This window comes from Amblyraja radiata, chromosome 22, assembly GCF_010909765.2.
Source record: "Amblyraja radiata isolate CabotCenter1 chromosome 22, sAmbRad1.1.pri, whole genome shotgun sequence".
Lineage (NCBI taxonomy): Eukaryota > Metazoa > Chordata > Chondrichthyes > Rajiformes > Rajidae > Amblyraja > Amblyraja radiata.
Window position 1 is genome coordinate 24610156 of NC_045977.1, and position 24290 is coordinate 24634445.

General features: G+C 42.9%; 1 protein-coding gene across 6 annotated transcripts in view; it reads left to right on the plus strand.

The window, feature by feature from the left end:
• The first annotated feature begins 2219 nt into the window (after window positions 1-2219).
• Window positions 2220-24290, plus strand: part of arhgap17 (Rho GTPase activating protein 17) — an 88359-nt gene continuing 66288 nt past the window's right edge. For 4 of the 6 annotated variants that reach the window (XM_033040743.1, XM_033040744.1, XM_033040748.1 and 1 more), the window contains exon 1: window positions 2221-2449. In XM_033040743.1, coding sequence (XP_032896634.1) covers window positions 2397-2449 — 53 coding nt within the window. In that variant the 5' untranslated portion in view covers window positions 2221-2396. Of the gene's footprint in view, window positions 2450-24290 lie in introns of all 6 variants that reach the window. The other 2 variants (XM_033040745.1, XM_033040746.1) reach the window with 1 other exon arrangement.

Sequence of the window (24290 nt, forward strand, 5' to 3'; positions counted from 1 at the left end):
CTGCATGTCCAGCATCTGCAGTTTCTTGTGTCTACATTCCCAATAGCAATAAGAGGTTTGGTCAGAACTTCCACGTGGTTGTTATACTTCTAAGTATGTTTCGAAGTGACATTTACTGCCATTAGATGGCAAGAAAGACAATTATTGTGGAATATTGCAGATGATTGCTCAATAAGTGTTTGAATAATGTTTATATAGAGTTCTCAAAGTTATAATAAAAAATTTCCCAATATTTATTAGAAAGCTCAATCCAATTAGCCCAATTTACCCATAATTAAATGCCTCAATCTGTTTTAATAAATAAGAAGCATAAAATTCTGGGTATAATAACATCCATCTCTCATTTTGCAATAAATCCAATAAAACTATAGGGAATTATTATGAATTGTCTTTTATTTATTTTTATCTCTAGTTATATTAATCCCCAGTATATGAATTTAATACACTTAGAAATACAGCACAACTTACAAAATGTGCTACATCTGGCACGATTCCAGGTCTTCTGCAGTCTTTGTTTTTCAAGTGAGCAACAAATATTTAATGTCCAGTTTTGGAAGAACAACAAATTTGATTAATTTGACTGGGAATAGTCCAAGGAAATACCATAGATAAGAAGTATATTTACATAGGAAGATATTTTAGTTTAGAGATACAGTGTGTAAACCGACCTTTTGACCCACCGAGTCTGTGCTGCCCAGAAATCATGTACAGCAGTTCTACACACTTGAAACTTACAGAAACTGATTAACCTACACGCTTGCACGTCTTTGGAATGTGGGAATAAACTGGTGTACCTGGAGGAAACCCACGTGGTCATATGGAGAATGTACAATCTTTGTACAGATAGCATCCGTAGTTGGGATCGAACCCAGGTCCCTGGCGCCGTAAGACAGCAACTCCACTGCTGCGCCACTGTGTTGCCCTTTTGGATGAAGTACTGCTGTATTTAAGATGGGAATAGATGAATTGAAATATGGAGTAATGCTCATATTTGGCAATTGAAGGGTGTAAATTACAGAGCAAAATGAAACCTCTTATTTTCTAAACAAACAGAATGAATATAGGTAGTTGAGTCCAGTCATGCATTGATCTGCCATAATAAAGAAATTGGGAGATCCAGTAAAATTCTGAGAATCCATCACACTGGAGACTATTGGCGGCTGGGAGCTGCGGGCCCAAGACTGGAGGTTATCTGGACTATTGGATGTTGTTCATTATTAATACTCCAACATAGATTCATTCAATTTTTCTGGATGTTACACAGTCGAATAGCAGGTTTTCCAATGAAGCAAGTAAGTTTAAAGGAGCCCAGGAACCAAAGCCATGGAAAGTTCCATGGAAACATGGTAAATGGGGCACCTCATGAGCCAGACACAGTACACTTGGGATTTCACAATAGTCAGTGAGCTGACTTGGAATTTTACTGGCTTTCAAGAACATGGCCAGAGTACTAATTTAGGCATATGTATAATTATGAACACCATGTTAAGGCTTGATTAACCAGTTGATTGTTGGAGAATGGGTGGTGGGGTTGTACGGCAGGAGTAGGTTGGCAAAAGAGCTTTCTCTTGCAGATGTTTCAGACTCATTGTCTCCTGTGTTCAGTGGACTTCTTTAGATCAGAGATAGTGTGGAAACAGGCCTTTCGGCCACTGAGTCCACGCCAACCAACAATCACCCCAAACACTAGTTCCATCCTACACGCTAGGGATAATTTACAGAAGTCAATTAACCTCCACGTCTTTGGAATGTGTGAGGAAACCAGGGCACCTGAAGAAAACCCACGCGGTCACAGGGAGATATAGGATCTTAAATACAAACCCCGTACAGACAGCATCGGGTTAGAAACCAGGTCTCTGTCACTACAAGGCAGCAACTCTACCACCCTGTGTTTAAGAAGCAGCCTCTGCACACTGCATTTTGATGACTGCAGTTGGAGTGATCTTTGTAACTGCTTGTATCAAGATGTGACAGGCGGTGGAAGGATGTTTGGAATTTCATCGTGCCAATAAACAGTCATAAAGCAGAGAAACTGGTCCTGGTAAAACCCTCAGTGTGATCAAAACCGAAGACAATACTGAAAGTACAGTCCTACTGCCGTACAACTGCAGCCGTTTTGTACATGTCTCTGTCTCCCCCACCACCAATAAACAACCCCCGGGTACATTAAACACCTTCTGATTCCACTCTCCACCCCGATACTGGAAGCGGAAGTGCGCCGCGCAGCAGTTTCCGGCGGCCGGGGTTTGTGACGGTTGAGCGCGGGGCGGACGAGGGAACGAGGCCGAGCGTGGAGACGGGTCGAGGTCCCCGAGCCATGGTGGGCACGGCGGCGCGCACGCCGGGGTACAGCCGCTAACTCAGCTTAACTCAGAGGGCCGCGGGCCGGAGGCACCATGAAGAAACAGTTCAACCGAATGCGGCAGCTGGCCAACCAGACCGTGGGCAGGCGAGTGTGCTCGGCTGGGGCGCGCCATGGCGGGGCGATCGGGGCGTTTGTGGGTGGGTGGGGGTCGAGGGTCCAGGACGGGCGGGCAGCGCGGAGACGCCCAGGTTGCCGTGATGCCCCCTATCCTCCGCAGTCGCCTCCCTCATCAGAATCCCGGACCCGGCGAGTGGGCGTGTCTGGAGAACTGGCCGCCTCACCACCACTCCCCTGCCCCCTCACCCCTCACTGCCTCTTCCCCTCCTCCACTCCTCTTCCCCTCCTCCACTCCTCTTCCCTCCTCCACTCCTCTTCCCCCCTCCACTCCTCTTCCCCCCTCCACTCCTCTACCCTCCCCCACCATTCCGCTGTGCTCCATGACTGACCTTACTGCCCCCAACACTCCTCTGCCCTCTGTGCACCCCCCCCCCCTCGCCCCCTATATCTTGCTCCCCTGCTGCACCCTTCAACGTCTGCTGCCCCCTCCCTCCGCCTCTGCTTCCCGTAGCTTATCATAAAGTTATGTTATGGTTGTATGTAAAGCAGTGAGGTGATGACAAGTGCGTTGTTATTAGCATGTCAATAGATGTTTTCAATCATCATACCCCCTCCCCCCCCCCCCCCCCCCGTGTGTGTGTGGAGGGTGGTTAGTGTGTGTGTGACGCCGCAGGTCCCCCCAACCCCCGTTGAGGGGACGGAATCCAACGGGTCTCCCTTGGTCTAGTAACTGTTAAAACTCTCTTCGTTAGTCTGTTTCTCTTTCACATCTCCTCCGAAACCCAACGCGGTAACGGTGAAATTTTTAGATATTCCTCCACCCCGGCCCCCCAGCTAGCCCCCTCACTGCACCCCCCCCCCCCCCATCCCACTCTCCCCCCATCCCACGCTCCCCACCCCCCCCCCCCGCTCTCCTCTCCCCCACCCCCCCTCCCCTCTCCCCCCATCTTTACCCCCTCCCCTCTCCCCCCCATCTCTACCCCCTTCTCTCTCCCCCCCCATCTCTACCCCCTTCTCTCCCCCCCCCATCTCTACCCCCTTCTCTCCCTACCCCCTTCTCTCCCCCCCCCCCATCACCTCTACCCCCTCTCCTCTCTCCCCCTTCTGTTCTCCTCCCCTCCCCTCTACCCTCTACCCCCTCCCCTCCCTTCTACCCCCTCCATCCCCTCCCTCCCCTCTACCCCCCTCCCCTCTACCCCCCTCTGCTCATCCTCCTCCCCTCTCCCCCTCATCCTCCTCCCCTCCCCCCCTCATCCTCCTCCCCTCCCCCCTCCTCCCCCCCCCCTCCTCCCCCTCACCTCTCCCCCCCTCTCCTCTCCCCCCCCCCCCCCCCATGGTAGTCTGTTTGCTATTTAAAACCTCTCAGATGTTGATAGCATGTTACTGAATGCCCATCGGTTACTTCAATTCAGGTCAGATTGGAAAGGGTCCTGTAACATCACGTCTATAAATGTGGCCAAGCTTGTGTATTGTGAATATTTTTCATAATTCTTTTATGAATATTGCAATGTATGTGGGCCCTTTAATTTTAATGCTGACACATCTCAAGTGCCTGTGTCGATTGATGGACTTCCATTGATTCCTTAAGTGCTTCCTGGTATTCCTCATGTTTCCTTGCAGTGGAGAGGAGGGGCATTTGGCCCATTGAATCTATGCCTGCTCACAGATTAATTGCATTCTAAAAAGGATGTAAAAGATTCAGACTTTTTAAAAGGAAAATCATTTGGGAATTAATAAGAACCAAAAATCTGTAGTGCACAGCATGTTCTTGGTGAAAACAGTATCTGAACATAACTGCGAATTAGAGTGTAGTCAAGAGAGAGTGTCACACTCTATCATCATATATAGGATTTGCATTGAGGGTTAAAGTCGGGGTGTCTCCAGTTCCGCTCAATCCGTCTTGGCCTAGATGATCTCCCAGATAAAGTGCAAATAAACAGTTTATGGGCTATTAATGTTCAGAGTTGTGACCAAGCCGAATTTAATAGCCTGATGGCTGTGGGGAAGAAACCGTTACTGAACTTGGATGTTGCAGTCTTCAGGCTCCTGTACCTTCTACCTGAAGGTAGTGGGGACATAAGTGTCTGGCCCGGATGGTGTGGGTCCTTGATGATGCTGCCAGCCTTTTTGAAGCAGCGACTGTGATAGATCCCCTCGATGGACGGGAGGTCAGAGCCGATGATGGACTGGGCAGTGTGTACTACTTTTTATAGTCTTTTCCGCTCCAAGGCGCTCAAGTTTCTAAACCAAGCCACGATGCAACCAGTCAGCATGCTCTCTACTGTGCACCTGTAGAAGTTAGAGAGAGTCCTCCTTGACATACTGATTCTCCGTAATCTTCTCAGGAAGTAGAGGCGCTGATGTGCTTTCTTTATGATTGCATCAGTGTTCTCGGACCAGGAAAGATCTTCAGAGATATGCACGCCCAGGAATTTGAAGCTCTTGACCCTTTCCACCATCGACCCGTTGATATAAACGGGACTGTGGGTCCCCATCCTCCCCCTTCCAAAGTGCACAATCAGTTCCTTGGTTTTGCTGATGCCGAGGGCCAGGTTATTGTGCAGGCACTATTTGGTCAGTCGGTCGATCTCACTTCTGTACTCTGATTCGTCCCCATCAGTGATACTCCCCACAGCAGTGGTATCGTCAGCGAACTTGATGATGGTGTTCGCACTATGACCGGCTACGCAGTCATGAGTATAGAGTGAGTACAGCGGGGGGCTAAGCACGTAGCCTTGAGGAGCTCCCGTGCTGATTGTTATCGGGGCTGACATTTCCACCAATATGAACTGACTGATCTGTGAATGAGGAAGTCGAGGATTCAATTGCAGAGGGATGCACAGAGACCCAGTTCTGCGAGTTTGGTAACCACCTTGGAGGGGATGATTGTATTAAATGCCGAGCTGTAATCAATGAATAACAGCCTGGCATATGAGTTTTGGATTAAGGGGCATAAACTACAGGGAGAGGTTGGACGGATTTGGATTGTTTTCTCTGCAGGTTGTGGGAAGACCTTCAAGTATATAAAATGATGAGACATAGATGGGGTAGACAGTCAGAAATTATTTCTCAGGGTGGAAATATCAGAATACTAGAGGGCATCGCTTTAAAGATGATGTGCAGGGCAAGTGCTTTTGCATATAGAATGGTGAATGCCTGAAATGTGCTGGCAGGGTGTGTTGGTGGAGGCAGATGCAATAGTGGCTTTTCAGAAACTTTTGAATAAACACATGGATCTGCAGGGATATCGATTATGTGCAGGCAGATAAGGATTGGACTTGGCAAGTTTGGCACAGGCCTTAGGGCATGTAATGGTGATGCACTGTTCTATGTTCCACAAAGCTACCTGCAGGGACAGCTGGTTCCCAACAGCTGCCTGTGAAGGAAGCTGAATTCATTGACGGTTGGTCTGTTCGCTGTGCTTTGGTTTCAAACCAGTTATGCTTTAATTTCACAGTCTGACATGTGGATTGATTCTAATTGTGGATCAGATTTTGTTCTGGCTGTCATTATTTCGACTGGGGTTGTCATGATCAGTGCTAGAAAAGTAGTTATGCATTACATAATGGCAGGTGCTCTGTAGAAGAGCAAGACTTAACCATTTGGGTCTGCATCCTTTGTCAGAAATGGGAAGGAAAGAGATTCAGTTTAGTTTACTTTCGTTCTTTTGGATATTTCCAATTGATCTGATTTTGAAATAAAACTCCTGTTTGGTATTTATTTTGAGATGCTGTTCAAAACCTTTCGGCGACAGTGGGCTTGTCGTTGCCTGTCTTCTGTCGCAGGTGCTGTCGTAGGTTGACGCCGGGTGACATTGGTTGTCGCCGGGTGCTAACCGGTGAATTCCATTGGCGACTACCTACGTCAACCGGCGACAGGTACCAGCGATCAACTGTCTTCAGTTGTCGCCGTCAGGGCTGTAGCTTGTCGTATCTTGTCGTGGGTGGACATAAGTGGACTTCGGTCGTCGTAAGTTGTCGCCTGTGTGGTCGAAGTTTGTCGTTGGTGTGGACGTCCCAAGTCACAAGGAATTGTGTCGCCGGTTGACGTAGCTTGGCATCGACTAGGTGGGAGCTTGTTGTAGACATTGTCGTAGGGTGGGTCCAGAGAAGCCGTTTTTTCGGCATCCCGCTACGACTGTGACTTCGCTGGCAGTCGCCTAAAAATCGCCTAAGTGGGACAGGCCCTTTAAGAAGAGTAGACATTTCAGAATGTATCAAGTCTGTTAGACTCATTCTACCCGAGGCTTATCATAACTTGCTGTGATATTATTGTGGGCTTATACAACTACAGTGTCTTACAACAGGTCTCTGCACATTCAACAGCAATGTACTTAGAAATGAAGTGTTAAGAAGGGTTTCGGCCCGAAACGTCGCCTATTTCCTTCGCTCCATAGATGCTGCTGCACCCGCTGAGTTTCCCCAGCAATTTTGTGTACTTAGAAATGAAAACAGTTTGTGTTAAAGCTCCACATTTTTAACTAATGTTCAATGATCAAACTCTTTTTTGGTGATGTCTTTTGTACGGTTATCAGGAAAATTATGATAGTACATAAACATGTTTTGCTGTAAGTTGCACTGCTCATTCATCATACATGTTCATCACTGTACTGGTGACATGACAATAAACTCAACTAGACTCATTATGCTGCTTAGAGCTTTGGATAAATTGCAATTTCCCCACTTTTGGGATCTCTGTTCCTAACTGCTGAAAGGAGAGGAGGAGTATTCAGGATGGCATTGAGTCTGTGTGTCAGGAATATGCAGAATGCAATATAAACAGGGTGTACCACAATACCTCCAGAAGCTACTTGCCGCCTGTCCCATCAGGTACCTCCAGGCCAATCGATGGAAGTGTCTGTGGTTCCCACAAACGCTTCATCAGAAGCTGCAGAACTGGAGTGGAAGCAAGTTGGCCTCAATCCCAAAGGGATACTTAACGACTTGAAGATTATAATGACTAATTATGCTGATTGGTCGGTTTTATATTGCTTAGAAAAATATATGCCACCGCAAGGTTTCTTGAACAATTGATTCAACAAATTTACATTGATACTTCACACAAGTGGGGTCAAGATAAGTTACTCCTTTAAAGTTGACTGTATAATGTTACATGCTCAAGAATAGTACAAATATGTTGAAGCCTTTGTTTTATACAGGCTCAAATATGTCACAAATCAGACATCCATTTATTATGGCATCATTACCATCAACTTTTATTTCTATTTCCTTACCATGGAGGAGACTATTTCAGCCCATTGTGTCTCTGCCAGCTCTACCTGTAATTTATTCTCCTTGCATTCCCATCAACTCTCCCAGATTTTGCTTCTCATCTACAAGTAATAAGCAATTTCCATTGGCCAAAAGACTACGTAAACCAAAACTATTGGAATGTACGAACCAGAACGCCCACAGGAAACCCATGTGGTCCCAGACGAAGTGCAAACTCCAGACAGCACCAGAGGTCATGATTGAACCTAATGTAGTAGCTCTGCTATCTTAGTTTAGGTTACATAGAGTTAGCAAAGAACCATACAGCACGGGAACAAGCCCTTTGGCCCACAATGGTTGTGCCGAACATGGTGCTATGTTAAACTGATCTCATCTGCCTGCATATGATCCATATTCCTCTAATCCCTGCATTTCCATGTTCCTTTTCCTCATAAATGCCAATATCGTCTCCAGACTTTGTTTAAATACTCCGCCATCTGCCAATAGAAACATGGAAAATGGGTGTAGGCCATTCAGCTCTTCAAGCCAGCACCGCCATTCAATATGATCATGGCTGATCATCCAAAATCAGTACCCCGTTCCTGTTTTTCCCCCCATATCCCTTGATTCCTTTAGCCCTAAGAGCTAAACCTAACTCTCCTTTGAAAACATCCAGTAAATTGGCCGCCACTGCCTTCGGTGGCGGAAAATTCCACAGATTCATAACTCTTTGGATGAAAAAGTTTTTCCTCATCTTAGCCCTAAACCCCTTATTTTTAAATTGTGAGCCCTGGTTCTGGACTCCCCCCAACACCGGGAACATTTTTCCTGCATCAAGCCTGTCCAATCCTTTAAGAATTTGATATGCTTCCGTAAGATCCACTCTCATCCTTCTAAATTCCAGTGAATACAAGCCCAGTCGACCCATTCTTTCATCATCTGTCAGTCCCGCCATCCTGGGAATAAACCTGATGAACCTATGCTGCACTCCCTCAATAGCAATTGTGTCCTTCCTCAAATTAGGAGACTACAATTGCACACAATACTCCAGGTGCGGTCTCACCAGGGCCCTGTTGTACAACTGTAGTTGGACCTCCTTGCTCCTATACTCAAATCCTCTCGCTATGAAGGCCTACATGGCATTAGCTTTCTCCACTGCCTGCTGTACCTGCACGCTTACTTTCAGTGACTGATGTACAAGGACACGCATGTCGCGTTGCACCTCCACTTTTCCTAATCTGACACCATTCTGATAATAATCTGCCTTCCTGTTCTTGCCACCAAAGTGGATGACCTCACATTTATCCACATTATATTGCATCTGCCATGCATCTGCCCACTTCCCCAACCTATCCAAGTCATCCTGCTGCCTCTTAGCATCCTCCTCGCAGCTCACACTGCCACCCAGCTTTGTGTCATCCGCAAACTTGGAGATGTTACATTTAATTCCCTCGTCTAAATCGCTAATACATATTGTAAATAACTGGGGTCCCAGCACTGAGCCTTGCGGCACCCCACTAGTCACTGCCTTCCATTCTGAAAAAGTCCCGTTAATTCCAACTCTTTGCTTCCTGTCTGCCAACCAGTTGTCTATCTGTGTCAATACCCTACCCCCAATACAATGTGCTCTAATTTTACACATTAATGTCTTCTGTGGGACCTTGTCAAATGCTATTTGAAAGTCCAGATACACCCCATCCTCTGGCTCTCACTTATCCATTCTACTTGTTACATCCTCAAAAAATTCCAGAAGATTATTCAAGCATGATTTCCCCTTCATAAATCCATGCTGACTTTGACCGAGCCTGTCACTGCTTTCCAAATGCGCTGCTATTGCATCTTTAATAATTGACTCGAGCATCTTCCCCACCTCTTTTTTCCAGTTTCTCCCTCTTACTCAGTTTGAAGAAATGTCCCAAACCAAAACATTGACATATGCTGCCTGACCTGCTAAATTTCTCCAACATTTTGTAATAACCAAGTGATCTGCTTTCAGAAATGTCGATTCAGAGATAAATTGTGGGCAAATATTGGTAATAATTAGTCTCTTTTGTGCCATGAGTCTTTTACATCCACCCGAGAGACCAGACCGTTTTGGGTTTATCACATAATCAGACCAATTTTCAATTCACCTTCAATACTGAAGTATCAGTTGGGTTTCTTTTTGCTCATGCCTATGTAAAGGCCAAACCCATAACCTTCTGATCTGGAGTTTTGAGAGTGCTTTTAACTGGGCAAGAGTGAGTGTAATTTGTTCCAGTTTTTCCCTATGGCATCAGAGAGGAGTAGAGCAGTTCCCACTCCTCCTTCTCCTATCTCCCCAAGGAAAGTGGAAGAATGTGCAGGTAGACAAGAGCTTCATAGTTTTTTCACTATGGTGGGTCGGAGATGGTGATCACAGTCAGCCACAGCAGAAGTAAAGGTTGGGACTTTCAGTGAATTGCAAAACAGTTATTGAGTCAATAATAAGGATTCTGTAAATATGTTGGAGTCAGGCTGATGCAAGTCAGTGAGGCAGAGATGATAATTGAAAAGTTCCTAGAATTGTACAATATATAAATGGTATGTCTTAACACAATGGAGTTGTGTAGATAAAAATTCAGAATGCCAGAAAGAATTTTGGAAAAGAATAGCAGATTGGCTGTATTAATTGGCGTATTGGCTTAATTGTTGTGATCTTAATTGGCTGTATACCTGAGGTAAGGATTGGAGACAAAAATATTTGATAGGATGGAATTAAAAGAAATGTTGAAGTAAAATTGAATAAGGGTGGTATAGTGGTGCAGCTGGTAAAGCTACTGCCTCAATAATCCAATGACTTGGGTTTGATCCTGACCTCAGATGCTGTCTGTGTGGTGTTTACACATTCTCCTTGTGGGCATCCTCTGGATACTCTGGTTTTCTCCCACGTCCCAAAGACACGTGGGTTTGTAGGTTAATTGGCACTAAATTGCCTCTAGTACGTAGAGATTTGACGAGAAAGTGGGATAACATAGAACTAGTGTGAATGGGTGATTCATGGTTGGCCTCGATTGGTTGGACGAGGGCCTGTAATCATGTTATATCTCTAAACTAAAAATCACTTAAATTCATTGAAATAAATAGTGGGAGAAAAATGGCTTTGGAGGTAAACATCATCTATCCATGTTTTCCTGAGATAGTGCATGATCTCCTGAGCTACTCCAATACTTTGTGTCTTGTCTTGCACACTATTAAAGCTTGTCTTCAAGCAATAATCATTGAGTATAAACTGGAATTCTGCCAATTAACCACATTTTTGAGAGTATTAAATTGCTCATGTATAATCCTTGCCATTTTTCTGAAGGCCAGAAACAATGGCATCCAGTACCCATCCCTGAAGTTTCAGTTTGCATATGCAGTTAAGCGGCCAGACATCTTTTGAGATCCACTATAGGATTGGTTAGAGACAGCCCACATTGGATGTACTTGGGAACGACCAGGCCAATATACTGGCCTTGCAGGCTCTATGGGCACCATTGCGGTTGCAAGCAGCAAGGTGAAATTTGAAAAAAGAATGTTTGTTTGATTATTGAATGATAAAGAACATTGTTCACAATCTTTTTCTTCCCCCACTTCTGACCTGCATTGGAGGTTTCCCTAAAATCCTTCAATAGAATAATGTTAGATGGTAATATCACAATGATAAACATTTCTCAGTTTGAAACCTGCATTAGATCATCTTTACTGTGTTCAGCATGTGCCCTGCATAAAGTTAATAAATAAATAATGTGAAGTATACATAAATTTAATATATCCTTACTATTCCATGTGGTTAAGAGTTATAGGATGAAATATATATATTTAAATAATTATTTGCATTATCTAGAAACACATCAGTAGCGCACATGCAGCAACATTGCAAGAAAGCAATCAATGAATAGGAGCAATTATATCTAAAGGAATTGAAGATCAATGTGTAAATGGTTATGGAAATTAGCGCATAAAATGAAGCATGTGGTGACTGTATTTTGTAGATTGTTAACAAATGCCGTTTACCTGCGGTGTAGATTTTGTTGAAGCTTGGAACTTTTTGCAAGCTGGCTTTAACTCGTGTTTTACTATATCCATGAGGAAAATGATTGGTGATGGACTATGGGGAACATGTAGGGACATTTTTTTGTAAATTGTGATTTCTAGTTTTGATTAAAATGTGAATTTCACGGACTTAAAAATCATATTGTGTTATCAAGGTTTTAAGCAATACTACAAATTTTAAGATCTATGTCCCCTTTCTATTATTTCAAACTGTTATTGCAATTAACATACAATGTGCCCATATAATTTCCTTCCCCAATCAAATGCATCCGATTGTAAAAGGCCATGAATTCTATGTGGGTACCCAAAAATGCAGGAGAAACTCAGCGGGTGCAGCAGCATCTATGGAGCGAAGGAAATAGGTAAAGTTTCTGGCCAAAACCCTTCTTTAGACTGATGTGGGTTTTGGCAGGGGGGGCAGGGGGGTGGGGTTCTAATGCCTGAAAGCTATATCTGTTTAATGAACACTATATACATTGATCATAAAAGTTTTAGTTGGAAAAAGAAACATTATTACCATTCCCACTCTGAATTTATAATTTATAGACTCAGTATAAATCATGTGTGACTTCAGACAACCTAGTGGTAACAAGTTGAGCATATTGCTCAACATTATATGACAGGGCACCTGACTGCCTGAAGCATTGGAACTGATTTGACGACAGAATACAGGAAAAAGTATGAAAGTCATATCAGAGTTTGAGAGAGACCAGTTATGTGGCTTGAATTGATAAATAGCACGTTCATTTCCAAATCATTGATGTCACGAGAAATATACTGCTGATTCCACCAATATGATTAAATACAACATTTCTGATAGTTGAAGGTAGACACAAAATGCTGGAGTAACTCAGCGGAACAAGCAGCATCTCTGGAGAGATACTCCCGCATTTACCTTTGATTTAAACCTGTATTTGCAGTTCTTTCCTACACATTACTGATAGTTGATCTTTTTGAGGCCAGCAATAGCACGATGTATCCACAAATATATGTTTTAAACTATGTAGAATAAAAGTAACTATCTCAAAAAAGTTAATAAGAGTGTAACACCCTCATAATGGGAAGAAAAAGGGCAGTCATTATCAGAATTAGAAATAGCTTGGGGTTGCTCAACTAAAGTTGGACAGTTAGCCAAATTAAAGCTGAGTGATGCATTTAAAAGAAAAAGCTGCAGTTAATGTTTCAGCAGGAATTTGGGATTAGGATTTCTAAGTATCTACATGTAAAATGTGAATCTCTGTGTTTAAAGTAATTTCCAAATGTCAGGTAATTATTTGAATTTCCTACATATCAGAACACGCATTGTGCAATGTGCATCTCACAGAAACTGCTTTCACTTGCCCAGACTGCATCCTGTTCCCATTTCTCACATTTCCCTCGTATGAGCGAGCTGCAACTTTCTGTGTGGCACATGGTAATATTTAAAGGGAACTGAAACTTCAACTGATTATATTAGGCGTGACGGGGATGGCAGGCCAATGTCTAGAAGTTTGTGTCAACTGGGAACTTCTCCAACAACCACATCAGCAGCAAGTACTGCACCTTGAGTTGTTGAGCTGGTCTCTGAACGTCAGGTAAGAGGAGAATTTTGTTCTAGTAGGCATTTAAACCTCCAGTTAGGAATTATGTTTGACCCACAAGTAGGCAGAAGGGTTAAAGACCAGAGTGAAAGGAATCTAGGATTAACAAGTGTAATATTAGGAATTAAGTTTTGCTTGTATGTTCTTGAGCTAGGAAGACACCAAATTAAAATGCAGAATCTTAAGAGTAATAATGTCAAGAGTGTAATTTGAGGCTTGCACAAATTGGCACATGTTTCAATGGGTCAAAGCTGAATGCACGCTTAGAATGGTCAAAAGTTAAATGCATGCTTAGAATAGATTTCGGGATGTTGATGACACCATATGCAAGGAACTGTAGATGCTGGTTTACAAAAATAGACTTAAAGTGCTGAGTAACTCAGCTGGTCAGGCAGCTTCGTTGGAGAACATGGATAGGTGATGTTTCGGGTCCCGACATTTAGCGATATGCTGGTGGAACTCAACCCGTTGGGACCCGAAACATCACCTATCCATGTTCTCCAAGGATGCGGCCTGACCCGCTGAATTACTCCAGCACTTTATGTTTTTTTCTCCATTTTATGCTTTTTGTTTATAATGTGCTTTTAACATTTTAAAAACAAAAAAAGTGGCAAATGTTAGCTTTTCCCTTTTTCCATGATGATAGAAATTCTGGGTTTTATTCTTTTATATTAATAAGCATTTTGCTCCTTGTGTAATGGGCTTCTATAGAAATAAGTGGCACATGCAGAAATAAATGTAATGTGCTGTTCTGAGGGGGAGTTAGTTTTCTCACAGATCAGCTCTTCCAGGCATTTGCTGGAGGAAGGGGTCAAGCCAATCTGTGGGGGCAAGGAATGGTTTACGTTTCAGGTTGCAAAGACAAAGATGTTTTTGTTAGGATTATTTAGTTTACAAATTGTATTTTGTACGATTGTTATTGCTGAGCTACAACAGAGAACTTCAGTTTTTAAAAACAGTGTTCATATGTACCTGTTCCTTCATTTCAGCTTGTGCGTTAGGGTAACATAAATTATGTTTGTTAGTTTTGTTTAGTTTTGAGATACAGCGTGGAAGCAAGACCTTCGGCTCACCGAGTCCATGCCAACCAACCAACACTCACCCGTATCATACATATCAGGGATATATTTTACAAAAGCAAATTAACTACAAATCTGCATGTCTGGAGTGTGGGAGGAAACCAGAGCACCTGGAGAAAATCCATGCAGTCACAGGGCGAATGTGCAAACACCGTACAGACAGCATCCGAGTTAAAGATCAGACGCGGGTCTTTGGTGCTGTAAGGCAGCAGCTTTACCACTGTACCATTGTACTGCCTCTTATAGTTAGGTTAAAGTTATGCATGATGGATGTAGGCTGATTTTCTCTGAGTGCACGTGACACCTCATTGTAATTATCCTATTACAGAGCGTAGAGTGTGTTAAGAGTGTTTAATTGTCATATGTACCAGGAACGGAACGATGAAAGAATTACAGCCTGTGTTTATCTCAAGAAAATAGTCAGCATGTCAGATTCTCTATCATTTATACAAATCTAAATCGTTTAGAATTATAGGTTTGGATCATTCAATTTGCAGATATATTCACAAATAACTAGGAAGACTTTCACAATACACACAGTGCTAGTTTAATTATTAGATTTATCTTCTGTTTGAAACTGGAAACTGTACTTTTAAATTTAAGGTACATAAAAAGCATCACAGGCACATAGATGCAGACAACACACTAAAACATGAATTGTACCAGACAGTGAAAAGAAACTTTAAAACAAGACATCAGTACAGATTTACCCACGATTTTCCAGCACCCTTGATTCCAGAGCCTTTCTGGATTATCCGTATTGCCAGACTAACAGGCACACAAAGTCAGCCTCGGAAGTCAGCAATGTGAACGGATCTGCCGGCTCTCCACAACTACCCTTTGACTTCTTCCTCCAAGCCAATTTTGAATCCAATTGGCTAGCACCTTGAATTCCATTGGATCTCATCTTCCAAACCAGCCAAATATGTTTGACCTTGTCAAAGACCATATAAACACCATCCACAGCCCTACTTTCATCAATCCTCTTGGCGATCTCTTCAAAGAACTCAGATCAGATTCATAAGACATGATTTCCCATGCACAAAGCCATGCTGACTATCCCTGCTAAGTCGGAGACGCAAGGAACTGCAGATGTTGGTTTACAAGAAAAGACGCAAAGTGCCTCATTTCCTTAGTCTACATGATCTTTTCCTCATAAAATGGATGAGAAATATTTAATATTTCTCAGATCTTTTGTGGCTCTACACAAAGATAGCCGTGCTGATCTTTAGGAGGGCCAATTCTCTCCCCAGCCACCCTTTTACTCTTAATATATCTGTAGATTCCCTTAACGAGCCAAATCTCCTGAAACCTCAACAAAAGTATAGGCACTGGTGCACCTTCTTGGTGATGACATGTACATGTTGGGCCCAGAACAGGTCACCTGAGACACCATTGCCCAAAAATTGGAAGCTGCTAATTTGTAATCTGCCACTAGGAACAGGTAGGCCCTCTAACATACATAAGCGCACCCCAACATTTCCCTCTCAATTGTATAACTGACACTTTTCCCAGCAAGTGTTTGGAGCCCTTTTGGAGTCCATAACCTGACTTGAACTAAGACAATTTATTTCTGACCCTGCACCAGGGACCTCAAACATTTCCATTGTGTTTTGGAATTTGCAGCCATGGGCCTTTTGAACAAAATGTTCAATGGCCTCTGCACTCTGCTGAATTAATGCCGTTTTCCAGGCACCAAACAATGTCTTGGCCCCAGAACGAACAAATATTGGTGAGTTCAATATATCAACATGAAGATGTTTGAATTGCACGTTCAGGATCCAGTAAGTTTTGATATTCATGTTGCAGAAAATATTTTTAAAATAATTTTCCCAATAGCATTCATAAATATTTTGAGCTTCTACTGTTATAGAGTCATACAGTGGAAACAGGCCCTTCGGCCCAACTCGCCCACACCGGCCAACAATGTCCCAGCTACCCTAGTCTCACTACCCTGTGCTTGGTCCATAACCCTCCAAACCTGTCCTAGTCCCAGCCTCAACTACCTTCCATACATCCACCTCGGATTCCTCTTAAATCTTTTCCCCTTCACCTTGAACCTATGTCATCTGGTCCTCGATTTCCCTACTCTGGGTAAAAGACTTTGTGCATCTACCCGATCTATTCCTCTCATGATTTTATATACCTCTATAAGATCTCCCCTCATCCTCCTACGCTCCATAGAATAGAGACCCAGCCTACTCAACCTCTCCCCAAAGCTCACACTCTAGTCTTGGCAACATCCTCGTAAATCTTTTCTGAACCCTTTCAAGCTTGACAATATCTTTCCTATGACATGGTGCCCAGAACTGAATGCAATATTCTAAATGTGGTCTCACCAACGTCTTATACAACTGCAACATAACCTCTCAACTTCTATATTCAAAATCATGTTATGATAGAACAATTGAAAACTTACTTTTTCCAAGTGTATGCATTCCAAACTCATCTTTATTCCTTTTCATTCATTATTGAAGACCTGTAAAGAATGATTAGAGCTTATTTCAAGTACAGCAGGTCAGAAAGTTAAATCTGATGAGTTACTCCAGTATTTGGTGTCTAGCTCCAGAATACTTCCCGGAAACAAGGTTGCCATCTCATGTCATAAGCTGTTCCAGTCAATGCACACAGCACTTTCAAAACAACTGCTAATATGACTGGAACAGTGCTACCAACTTCGAGGGCATTTTGCAAAATGCAGTTGTGCAGAACGGCACCTCAAATACTGAGAGTTTTGTTTTGAATCCTGCCATCGTGGCACCATATATAGTGTAATATTGAAATAAATACAAAAATTGCTAACATTATAAAGGTACTAAGTGCCTGAAATATTATTATTGGCATGCAAATTTTGAGCAAGTAGAACTATTATCGTACCTATGCATGATGACAATTCATTCCCCAGTGTCTTTGAGCCATTGTTAAATTGTATTACTTAAATTTAGTTATGTTGTCATAACAAATGCTGGGAATAGTTGAAGCAGGAAGTACACAATGGCAACAAGTCGAACAATGCATTCTGAATTGTGAAATGCTGAGAACAGACTGTATTCTCATCTTGGTTTATGCCTTTGACGCACCGTGCCAAATGTTATAATGTCAGAAGATTGAATTATAATCTGGTTTAAAATCCATCCGTGTGCAGTACATTTTAGTTTAGTTCAGAGATACAGCACAGAAACGCCCTTCGGCCCACCGAGTCCGCACCAACCAGTGATTTCTGCACACTCACACCATCGCGCACACACACGGGGGACAATTTACGTTTATTCCAAGCCAATTAACCTACAAACCTGTATGTCGTTGGAGTGTGGGAAGAGACCGAAGATCTCGGAGAAAACCCACGCAGGTCACGGGGAGAACGTACAAACTCCGTACAAGCACTTGTAGTCCGGATCAAATCCGTGTTTCTGGTGTTGTAAGGCAGCAACTCTACTGCTGTGCCACCATGCCATGATGGGGAAAAGTATGTGCAATGCATAATTAAGCACACAGACAGAACTCTGCTGACTGATTACTGTTTTTGTTTCTAGTGAAATATGACAGAAATTGAGTAGGCTAGGATTCTGTGCTCTAGTTAAGAAGAATGAGTTTTTATCTCATTTAGGCATGAAATGTGTCAAGGTGAAACATCCCACATTTATCTGTGAACAGCGTAGATTTGGGGAGAATGCTTCTCCTGTAAAGAGTCTTGGACGAGGGTCACAATCTCAAAATAAGAGGTAGACTTTTTCGAACAGAAATTAACAATTTCTTCTTGGCCAACAGTGAATCTTTAGAATTCTCTCTCCAAGAGGGCTGTGGCAAATCGGACATTGATGGCATTCAAGGCAGGAATCAACATATTTTGTCACTGTTATAGTGTCATAATGTCATAGAGCACAAAAACGAGCATTTCAACCCACCATGTCTTGTCTGCCTGTTATACCATATGCTTCTATTATATGTAATTTTATATACCTCTCCTGGTCACCCCTTGTTTTCCACTACTCCAGGGAAAACAAACTTTGCCTGTCCTATCTCTCCTTATAACTGAAATGTTTGAATCCAGGCCATGTTCTCGTCAAAATAACAGAGTGAAGCAGGAACTGCATCAGGCAGCATCTTTGGAAGCAATGGGCAAAGGATCGGGAGAAGGCAGGAGAACGGGGTTGGGAGAGAAATATAGATCATCCATGATTGAATGGCAGCGTAGATTTGATGGGCCGGAAGGCCTACTTCTGCTCCTATGACTTATGAAATTAGGATGTTTTGAGTCGGGGCCCTTCTTCAGACTGCTGGCATGGGGAGAAAAAGCTGGCAAAGAGAGGATGTAGTGAGGGGGGTTTGACTAGCAGATGGATGGAGTAAGTGACAAAAGTTAAAAGTGAGAAGGAGACAAGACCATCAGATATGGAGAGGAGGAGTGAAATGTAGAGCTGGAGGAAGGGATGTGGGTGGAAGACTGTGGGAGGAGGGGAAAGAAGGGGATAAACAAAAAATGCGGTACCTGGGGGTGGGAGAACTTATGAAAAGAGAGCAGGGAAAGAGGAATGGGTAGGGAATATATCACTTGAAATTCAATCTTCATACTGTTGGGGTGTAGCCAAATGAGGTGTGTTCTTCCAATTTGCATGTGGCCTCACTGGCAATGGAGGAGGCCAAGGATTGAAAGGTTATATGGGAGTGGGAAGGCAGTTAAAATGGTTAGCAACCAGGAATTCTAGGAGGCTACATCGGGATCACCGAATACAGAGATGAGGTTGAAGAAGTGCATGTGAATCTCTGCCTCACCTGGAAGGGCAGCTAGGGTTCCTGGATGGAAGTAAGAGAGGAGGTTTTTCATTTTCTACGGTTGCTGGGGAAAATATCTGGGGAGTATTGGGTGGGAAGGGATGAATGAACCAAGGAGTTGAATTGAATTGAATTGAATTGAATCCTTTATTTGTCATTTGTTGAGGGGAAAATGGTCTCTATTTTAGATTACTATTTGTATCAAGATCCCAGCATCTGCAAGCCTCTTGTGTCTCCAAGTCAAGTCAAGTTTATTGTCCTATGTTCAATTCATCCCATCTGTTCCCTTCATCACCATATTCACCTGTAATATCATTTTGGGGTATTTTTGGGCTTTCCCCCAAAGTTCATCTTTACTGCATCACTCCAGAGGTCTGCCATTTATATATGTGCCCCACCCTTATTTAACCTTCCAAAATCCACTACATCATGTTAGTTAAGATTTAATTCCATTTGCTATTGCCCAGCTTGCCAACTAATCTATATCTGGCCATACCCGGAAACAGCATTCTTAATCAGGTAATTTTCTGGTAATTAGAGGAATCAAGAATTTGGTATAATGCAAAACAAAACATCTATGTAATTTTTGAGGCATGAAAAGTAAAACCTATAGTGATCCAACGATGCAATTTTCCACAAGTGCTTGCAATAATTCCAATATCATTCAGTGCTAGAATTGGTAAACACACCCATCACTAATATTGCAGCTTTTGTAAAAGTTGAATGCAAGGAATTATTTTATGTTTTCTGGTTATTTATTTCGCATTTGCTGCTACATTAAAAAAAATATAAAGCTATTTATTATTGCAAAGGGACAATACTTTTTTCCAGTCTGAAGAAAGGTCTCGACCCGAAACGTCACCTTTTCCTTCTCTCCATAGATGCTGCCTCACTCGCTGAGTTCCTCCAGCATTTTTGTCTACCATACCATAAATGTTAGAGCCCAAACACGATCAGTTTGGGCTCTAACATTTCTCTGCAAGTGTCTTGCTTGGTTCAACAGGGCATTTTATAGTATTTGTTGTTTCAATATGGACATTGCTGGTGAGAGGAGCAACCTTTGAACTACCTTTGAACTGAAGAACCAAATAATTTAATGTTCGTACTGTTGGGTTCTCAGCTACCCAAGTGCAATATGAGATGCTATTCCTCCGTTTGTATGTGGCCTCACACTGGCAATGGAGGAGATCAAGGACAATCCTGTTGACAAGGGAAGTGCCCTTGCAGTGTGCTGAGGCTAGATGTCAGCTCTCAGACTCCCTCTCATACATATTCCTTGACCACAACCCCATGCACGAACACCAGGCCACCATCTCCCAGACAGTCACTGACCTCAACACCTCGTGCGATCTACCCTCCACAACTTTTCTATTCCATAATGTTATATTCTCACCCACTCTCCCCACCACTGTCCGTTTCTAATTCCTTCCTAAAATCCATAAGCAGGGCCCCTTTTGTTTCTGCCTGTCCCAGGCCCACAGAATTCCTCTCCAAATGTCTTGATCCCGCTTATTCATTCCCTTCTGGTTTACATCCAAGATACCACAAATTCTCTCCAACACTTCAATATCTTTCAATTCCTAGTCTCCCACTGCCTCATCTTACCCATGGATGAACAAAGGCTACTTCTCTGTGATATTTTTTCAAGTGCTGAACATTGAAAAACATGAAGTAATTTCTTAAAATAATTTACACTGAATTATGAATTGACTAAGTACAAACTGTACCCATCTGAACAAAGCCTTCACACCTCCATTCTCCACCAGGAAGGCTTCAGGGCCCTTCAGTTCTTCCTTGAACAGACACCCAATTAGTTCCCCTCTACTACACTCTCCTTGGCAGTGAACCTCTCCCTCACCTGTATGGCCGCTTCCACCATAATGGCTTGTTTCACTCATCGTTTCTTAACCAACTCAAATACTTTCCAGGTACTTTCCCCTGCCACTGCAGGATATGTCACACCAATCTCTACACCTCCTCTCACATCCAAGGTCAACTACAACCCTTATAGAGCCAGTCATACATAGAAATACCCTTCTACCTAACTCCACTGTGCCAACCAAAATGCCCCATCTACACTAGTTCCTCCTGCCTGCATTTGACCTGTATCCTTTCAAACCTTTGCTATCTTGTCCAAATGTCTTAAATATTGTGGTAGATCTCTCTGCTCTACAGCACGCCCTAGGGCCCTGCCATTCACTGTGACGATCCCTCACCGGTTTAACTTTCCAAAATGCAGCACCTTTGAACCAATTTGTCCATGCAAACCAAGATGCCTCATGTAAGCTAGTCCCATTCCTATTGATGTACCTGTCCAATTGTACTTATTATGCTTATTATACTTGTTTATATTAAATTCTATTGATCATTCCTCAGCCCACTTGCCAAACTGATCACAACTCGGGGGTAATTTTTGATTATCATAATTCACCAGGACTTTGCCTGGAATAGAGGATTTAGGTTTATTATTGTCACATGTCCTGAGGTATAGTGAAAAGCGTTGTTTTGCATGCGTCCAATCAGGCCAGATAATGCAATACATTAATACAATTAAGCCAAACTCAAGTACAATAGGTAGACCTAAGGAAAAGATATAGAGTGTATGCTGTATGCCACTTGACACTACCCTTCCTGATCAGCAGTACGTCACTCCCTCTTTTGCGCGTGCTCCTCTATGGCACATCAAACCTGTAGGCCAGAATATTGAGCTGTCAGTCATTCCTTTCCCTCAACCACGTTTCCATGATTGTAACAATGCTGATCCATGCTTAGCTCATCCATCTTACCTGTGAGCTCCTTGCGCTAAAGTAAATGCCGTTAAACCCACCGGTCTTCTCATGCTCCCCCTCCTGTTTAGCCTACTCCTTCCATTAGACTTGCCTATTTTATTTTGTCTGAGGAAACAGATGAGATACTTCACAATTTATTTTGAGTAAGTAGACTGGTCTATATTCAAGGTCTCAACAGCCAACCTAAATGATTATGCCACTGTTGTCACAGACTTCATCAGTAAATATGTAGCGGAATGCGTACCAAAGCAGACAATACGAGTGTTCACAATCTGTAACAGTGGATGAATCGTGAAGTGTACTCTCAGATAAAGTTTGTGTCTATGATATTCAAGTCAAACAATCCCAAGCAGTAAAATAAATCGATTTACAACCTTGACAAACTCATCGAGGATGCCAAGAGGGAATTCTGGACCAGGCTAGTGCCCTGGGATAACCGTACTGATGCCTGTTGATTCTGGGAAAGATGTCTGTAAATACTCCTGCCTGCTGGTCTACGCATGTCCTGAAGACACGGCTGGGCTAGTTGCTTTCTGTGGGTTCTGAACTGTTGATTGTGGCTTGCATGATCTAATGGGTAGGGTTGCAGGCAATAACACGTCCCTCTCTGATGAACTCAATGCGTTCAATGAAAAGGTCAGTGCAATAACGTCATTCCACCCTGACCCTTAGGATGCACCTGTACCCATGGTCACTGTCGCAGATTTCAGATCGGCCTTCTTGAGAGTGAACCCACAGAAAGCAACTAGTCCCGCCGTGTCATCACAACCTACGTAGACCAGCTGGCAGGAGTATTTACAGACATCTTTCCCAGAAAGGGTCCAATCATCTACAAACGTAAAGCCCATCCAGGCTGTACAGGCCTTCAGTTATGCATTCTCCTCACTTTTCCATCTATTCCTATACACACTAACCCGTGGTACCAAAACCAATCCAGGGTAAATCACATACAGTGGAATAATATATAAATGTAATAACAACGAATAATCACACTATTTTGAATAGACCCAGGATGAAATTGGTGAAGGGATTATGTGACTCCTGATATTTAGTCATTATGAGGCATATAGATAGGGTAGACTACAGGAAATGTTGGAGGTAGATAAAAGTCGTAGAGATAGATTTAGAGGGGCTGTGAGGTGTCCTCTTTCATTCAGAGTGGTGAGTCTCTAGAATGCACTGCAGAGTATTTAATGTGTCTGGCCAAGCACTTGAATTGCCCAGGCAGAGAAGGATACAGGCCATATTCTGGAAAATGGGATGAATACAGATGGGTGCCCACATGGACGAGGTGGGCCGAATGGTCTGTTACCATCCCTCTATGATTTTATGGCCATGGTATAAAACCAGGATGTCCGACAGAGAATTACTATTTTCAGTGTCCTAAAGTATCACTGGATGTTACACTGTTTAACAAGAGAACTTTGGATAAATATCAACAGAAGATTGTTTTGTCAATTGACATAGGATAATTGAGAGACAATATCCTGCAACCTTTGCAAACAATGGTGTTTGTTTGATAACTGCATGCAAATTAGAATAGATTATTTTGTGGCCTGGTTCTCGTTTGCATTAATAGACTCTGACGAACAGTCTGTACCATAATGTTGGACAGAAGCTTGCTCCCACCTCCATTTGACTATATTTAAACAAAGATATTGCTACTTCTCTGTGTACCCTTCTCCATCTGTATCCTTTCCGAGCTGGAGCCCTTGGGTTGGGGAAGTCTGGTATGCTGAGACTCACTTTAAACAGGTAAGCAATCCACGTTTTCAGTAGAATTATAATGAAATATTACATCCCAGCTAAACCAGCTGGATTAATTGTGCAACACGTATTTGGTGTGACTATTCAGAAATGATTGAATTTTGAGGCACATGGCTTTCTCCAACTGAGCAGTGAACCCATTAATTTCACCTTTTCTTAAAAGAGAATTTGGACAGGCTTTTTTCCTTGGAGTACAGGAGGCTGACGTGTGACCTTATAGAGGTTTATAACATGAGGATCATAGATAAGGTGAATGGTCATAATCTTTTCTCTAGGGTTAGTTAGAGTCTAAAACTAGAGGGCATAGGTTTAAGGTGGAAAAATAAAACTTTATTAAGGATCTGAGGGGCAACTTTTTTATGCAGTTTGGCACATATATGGAACGAGCTGCCAGAGGAAGGGTAGAGATGGATACTATAACAATATTTAAATATCTTTGACAGATACATTGGCAGGAAAGGTTCAAAGAAATGTGGGCCAAATGCAGATAAATGGGACTAATTCAGATTTACATCTTGATCGGCATGTATGAGTTGGGCCAAAGGAGCTGCTATCATGCTGTATGGTTCTATGACTCTCTATGCATCCCCACCATGGAGCTTGCCATTAGCTCC